Below are 6,082 nucleotides of genomic sequence, written 5' to 3'. Positions count from 1 at the left end.
TCGGAATATACAGTGCACATGAATGGATGCAGGATGCTTACGTACCTGTCAGAGTCGTATCTACATGTATCTGGGGTCTCATATCAGTTCATACTGCACACGCCCCACACAAAAAAAGTTCAAATGTGTGTGAAATCTTATGGGACTTAACTGCTAAGGTCACCAGTCCCTAAGCCTACACACTAATTCACCTAAATTATCCTAAGGGCAACACACACACCTATGCCCGAGGGAGGCCTAGAACCCCTGGGATCAGCCGCACAGTCCATGACTGCAGCGCCTCAGACCGCTCGGCTAATCCCGCGCTGTGCCCCACACCATTACAGAGCCTCCACCAGCCAGAAGAGTCCCCTGCTGACATGCATGGTCCACAGATGGGAAGGTTATCTCCATACATGTATACGTCCATCCGCTCGATACAATTTGAAACGAGACTCGTCCGTCCAGGTAACATGTTTCCAGTCATCAACAATCCAATGTCAGTGTTGACGGGCCCTGACGAGGCGAATTGCTTTGTTTCGTGCAGTCATCAAGGGTACATGAGCGAGCCTTCGGCACTCAAAGCTCATATAAATGATGTTTCGTTGAATGCTTCGCACGCTGACATTTGTTCATGGCCCAGTATTGAAATCTGCAGGAATTTGCGGAAGGGTTGCACTTCTGTCGGCCGGCCGTCGTGGCCGAACGGTTCTAGGCGCTTCAGTCTGGAATCGCGCTGCTGCTACGGTCGCAGGTTCGAATCCTGCCTCGGTCATGGATGTGTGTGATGTCCTTAGGTTAGTTAGGTTTAAGTAGTTCGAAGTCTAGGGGACTGATGACCTTAGATGTTAAGTCCCATAGTGCTCAGAGCCCTTTGAACCATTTTTTGCACTTTTGTCACGTTGAACGATTCTGGTCAGTCGTCGTTGGTCCAGTTCTTGCAGGACATTTTCCCGGCCGCAGCGATGTCGGGGATTTGATGTTTTACCAGATTTCTAATATTCACGGTACACTCGTGAAATGGTCGTACGGGAAAATTCCCACTTTATCGCTACCTCGGACATGCTGTGTCCCATCGCTCGTGGAGAACTATAACACCACGTTCAAACTCATTAAATCTTGATAACCTGCCACTGTAGCAGCAGTGACCGATCTAACAACTGCGCCAGACACTTGTTGTCTTATATAGGCGTTGCCGACCGCAACGCCGTATTCTGCCTGTTTATATACACTACTGGCCATTAAAATTGCTACACCATGTAGATGACGTGCAACAGACACGAAATGTAACCGAGACAAGAAGATGATGTGATATGCAAATGATTAGCTTTTCAGAGCATTCACACAAGGTTGGCGCCGGTGCCGAAACCTACAACCCGCTGACATGAGGAAAGTTTCCAACCGATTTCTCATACGCAAACAGAAGGTGATCGGCGTTGCCTGGTGAAACGTTGTTGTGATGCCTCGTGTAAGGAGGAGAAATGCGTATAATCACGTTTCTGACTTTGATAACGGTTGGATTGTAGCCTATCGCGATTGCGGTTTATAGTATGGCGACATGGCTCCTCGCGTTCGTCGAAATCCAATGACTGTTAGCAGAATATGGAATCGGTGGGTTCAGTCGAGATAACAGGCATCTTATCCGCATGGCTGCAGCGGATCGTGCAGCCGTGTCTCGATCCCTGAGTCAACAGATGGGGAAGTTTGCACGACAACAACCATCTGCACGAACAGTTCGACGACGTTTGCACAACATGGACTATTAGCTCCGAGACCATGGCTGCGGTTACCCTAGACGCTGAATCACAGACAGGAGCGCCTGCGATGGTGTACTCAACGACGAACCTGGGTGCACGAATGGCGAAACGTCATTTTTTCGGATGAATCCAGGTTCTGTTTACAGCATAATGATGGTCGCATCCGTGTTTGGCGACATGGCGGTGAATGCACATTGGAAGCGTGTATTCGTCATCGCCATAATTTCGTATCACCAGGTGTGATGGTCTGGGGTGCCATTGGTTACACGTCTCAGTCAACTCTTGTTCGCATTGACGGCACTTTGAACAGTGGACGTTACGTTTCAGATGTGTTACGGCCCGTGGCTCTACCCTTCATTCGATTCCTGCGAAACCCTACATTTCAGCAGGATAATACACGACCGTATGTTGCAGGTCCTGTACGGGCCTTTCTGGATACAAAAAATGTTCGAGTGCTGCCCTGGCCAGCACATTCTCCAGATCTCTCACCAATTGAAAACGTCTGGTCAATGGTGGCCGAGCAACTGGCTCGTCACAATACGCCAGTCACTACTCATGATGAACTGTGGTATCGTGTTGAAGCTGCATGGGCAGCTGTACCTGTACACGCCATCCAAGCTCTGTTTGACCCAATGCACAGGCGTATCAAGGCCGTTATTACGGCCAGAGGTGGTTGTTTTGGGTACTGATTTCTCAGTATCTATGCACCCAAATTGCGTGAAAGTGTAATCACATGTCAGTTCTAGTATCATATATTTGTCCAATGAATACCCGTTTATCATCTACATTTCTTCTTGGCGTAGCAATTTTAATGGCCAGTAGTCTATCCCTGTATTTGAATACTCGTGCCTATAGCAGTTTCTTTGGAGGCTCAGTGTACTTTCCTTATCGCGTCCCTTGTCCGCAACAACAGTATGGGGCATTCAATCTGGTGGACAGTGGTCGTATTGTTTTGGTTCGTCAGTGTCCATTACGCGAAAGTGTGTTCTTAAACAGGCGACCAAACTAGCTGTATCGAAGGCCGCCTGTACGACTGGAAGCAGTGAGGACACGTGGCTCCCTCCTCATTACGCTGACAGTGGTCTCGAGCTGATAATGTTAGGATGACGGAAATACGCAGCGAGAGTGGTCTGGCGGAGGAGCGGCCGAGCCGGAAGTGGCGTCGGCAGCGGAAGCGCCGGCTGTGCACCTGCTCACAGCCAGGGCCCAGTGCCCAGGGGCCACCGCAGACACACAGCTACGCGCGCCTTCCCGCTGCGCCCAGATGCCCACCACCAGTTCGTCTCAGTTTCTAAGCATTGCTACAAATTACAATTCTGGTCTGTTTGTAGGAAGTTAAACTCAAGTGAGGAAAAAGTTGTTGTTGTTGTTGTTGTTGTGGTGCCCTTCAGTTCTAAGACAGATCTGATGCAGCTCCCTAAGTTATTCCATCCACTTCATCTCGGCATTAATACTGCATTCTAGATCTATTTGAATCTACTTACTGTTTACGAGCCTCGGTTCTAGTCTACAATTTTTGCCCTCTACCCTTCCGTCTATTACCAGTCCTATCATTGATTGGTGCCTTAGGATGTGTTCTACCAACCTCTCCATACGTTTAGTCCAGTTGTGCTATGACTTTCTTTTTCTCCCCAGTTCGATTCACCACTACCCGATCTACGCATCTAATTTTCTTCATACGTCTGTAGTACCATATTACAGAAGCTCCTCTTCTCTTATGCTCTGAACTACACTACTGGCCTTTAAAATTGCTACACCAGGAAGAAATGCAGCTGATGAACGGGTATTCATTGGACAAATTATACTAGAACTGACGTGTGATTACATTTTCACGCAATTTGGGTGCATACATCCTGAGAAATCAGTACCCAGAACAACCACCGCTGGCCGTAATAACGGCCTTGATACGCCTGGGCATTGAGTCAAACAGAGCTTGGATGGCGTGTACAGGTACAGCTGCCCATGCAGCTTCAACACGATACCACAGTTCATCGAGAGTAGTGACTGCAGTATTGTGACGAGCCAGTTGCTCGGCCACCATTCACCAGACGTTTTCAGAGATCTGGAGAATGTGCTGGCCAGGGTAGCAGTCGGACATTTTCTGTATCCAGAAAGGATCGTACAGGACCTGCAACATGCGGCCGTGCAATATCCTGCTGAAATGTAGGGTTTCGCAGGGATCGAATGAAGGGTAGAGCCACGGGTCGTAAAACATCTGAAATGTAGCGTTCACTGTTTAAAGTGCCATCAATGCGAACAAAAGGTGACCGATACGTGTGGCGCCCCATACCATCACGCCGGGTGATTCGCCAGTATGGCGATGACGAATACACGCTTCCAATGTGCGTTCACCGCGATGACGCCAAACACGTATGCGACCATCATGATGCTGTAAACAGAACCTGGATTCATCCGAAAAAATGACGTTTTGCCAATCCTGCACCCAGGTTCGTCATTGAGTACACCATCGCAAGCATTCTTGTCTGTGATGCAGCGTCAAGGGTAACCGCAGCCATGGTCTCGGAGCTGATAGTCCATGTTGCTGCCAACGTCGTCGAACTGTTCGTGCAGATGGTTGTTGTCTTGCAAACATTCCCATGGGATCGAGACGTGGCTGCACGATCCGCTACAGCCATGCGGATGAGATGCCTGTTATCTCGACTGAACCCACCGATTCCATATTCTGCTAACAGTCACTGGATTTCGACGAACGCGAGCAGCAATGTCGCAATACCATAAACCGCAATAGCGATAGGCTACAATCCGACCTTCATCAAAGTCGGAAACGTGATGGTACGCATTTCTCCTCCTTACACGAGGCATCACAACAACGTTTCACCAAGCAACGCCGGTCAACTTCTGTTTGTGTATGAGAAATCGGTTGGAAACTTTACTCATGTCAGCGGGTTGTAGGTTTCGGCACTGGCGCCAACCTTGTGTGAATGCTCTGTAAAGCTAATCATTTGCATATCACAGCATCTTCTTCCTGTCGGTTAAATTTCTCGTCTGTAGCACGTCATCTTCATACTGTAGCAATTTTAATGGCCAGTAGTGTAGTTATCGCCTGCTGGCCGCTGTGTTTCCATTTAGTTTTTATTCGCCTTTAACCTCTTGTCAAGGCACGAATCATTGCATTCAACTGATCATCCACAACCTTTTCCGCTTCTGACAAAATTACAATGTCATCGGCAAACCTAAAAGTTTTTGTTTCTTCTCTCTGCATTTTAATTCCCTTTCCAGATTTACAGCTTGCTGATTTATATCGAGGATAGGCTACAATCCTGTCTCACTCCCTTCTTAGCTACTTCTTCACTTTCATGCCCTTCGACTCTTTTCGTTCTTTCGTAAACAAATCGTGTCAATATTAAACTGATGGTTGCGTGACCTTCACCCATGTCAGTACCGGTCTTATCTGGAACAGTAATTTTGTGCTTGACCTTTTGAGGGTTTTTTGCCTGTCTCATTTATCTTGCATATCAGGTGGATTAATTTTGCTCTCTCAAGGATCTTAATCGTTCTGAGATAATACTGTCTACGCCAGGTTCCTTGTTTCCTGTTAAATCTTCCAGTGCTCTGTCAAATTCATCTCGCAGCCCAGCATCACCATTGTCATCATCGTCCATTTCTTTTTCCCTTTACACAACACTGACTTCAAGCTTCTTTCCTTTATATGTCTTCCACAGTTCAGCATACTCTTCTTGGTTTACTGTTGCTTTCCACGAGGGCTCTTTAAGTCCATGCTTCCCCACTCCTGCAAAGGCTTTTAATTTTTCTGAAAAGCACCACATACCTTTCCCAAAGTTACGCATGGTTGTACAGCTTTGTGTTTAATATGTAGTCATTGCTGCTATATAATTTGCTGCATGTTTATATTTTCTTCTTCCATCACTAAATTATTTTACCTAATTGCAGACCGAGCGAGGTGGCGCAGTGGTTAGACACTGGACTCACATTCGGGAGGACGACGGTTCAATCCCGCGTCCTGCCATCCTGATTGAGGTTTTTCCTGATTTCCCTAAATCGCTCCAGGCAAATGCCGGGATGGTTCCTTTCAAAGGGCACGGCCGACTTCCTTCCCCGTCTTCCCTAATCCGATGAGACCGATGACCTCGCTGTCTGGTCTCCTAACCCAACCAACCCTAATTGCACTACTGTCGTTAAAATTTCATCTCTGAAAACCACGCAGCCGTCTTCTGTTGTATTCCTTTCCTCTGGTTCGCTTAGTCGTTGCCTAGTGGTACTATTGAAACTCTCAACAACTTCTAGTTCTATCAATGTATGCAGGCCCCACCTACTTAATTTCCGCCCCCCCCCCCCTGCTTTCTTAATTTCCTACTTTTCTGCAG

General features: G+C 47.6%; 1 protein-coding gene across 1 annotated transcript in view; it reads left to right on the top strand.

The window, feature by feature from the left end:
* The first annotated feature begins 2,839 nt into the window (after nt 1-2,839).
* Nucleotides 2,840-6,082, top strand: part of LOC126298305 (uncharacterized) — a 179,281-nt gene continuing 176,038 nt past the window's right edge. The window contains exon 1 of the mRNA XM_049989602.1: nt 2,840-3,013. Coding sequence (XP_049845559.1) covers nt 2,840-3,013 — 174 coding nt within the window. The remainder of the gene's footprint in view (nt 3,014-6,082) is intronic.

This window comes from Schistocerca gregaria, chromosome X, assembly GCF_023897955.1.
Source record: "Schistocerca gregaria isolate iqSchGreg1 chromosome X, iqSchGreg1.2, whole genome shotgun sequence".
NCBI lineage: Eukaryota > Metazoa > Arthropoda > Insecta > Orthoptera > Acrididae > Schistocerca > Schistocerca gregaria.
Note: the sequence above shows the minus strand (reverse complement) of the source record. Positions and strands in the feature narration are given on the sequence as shown.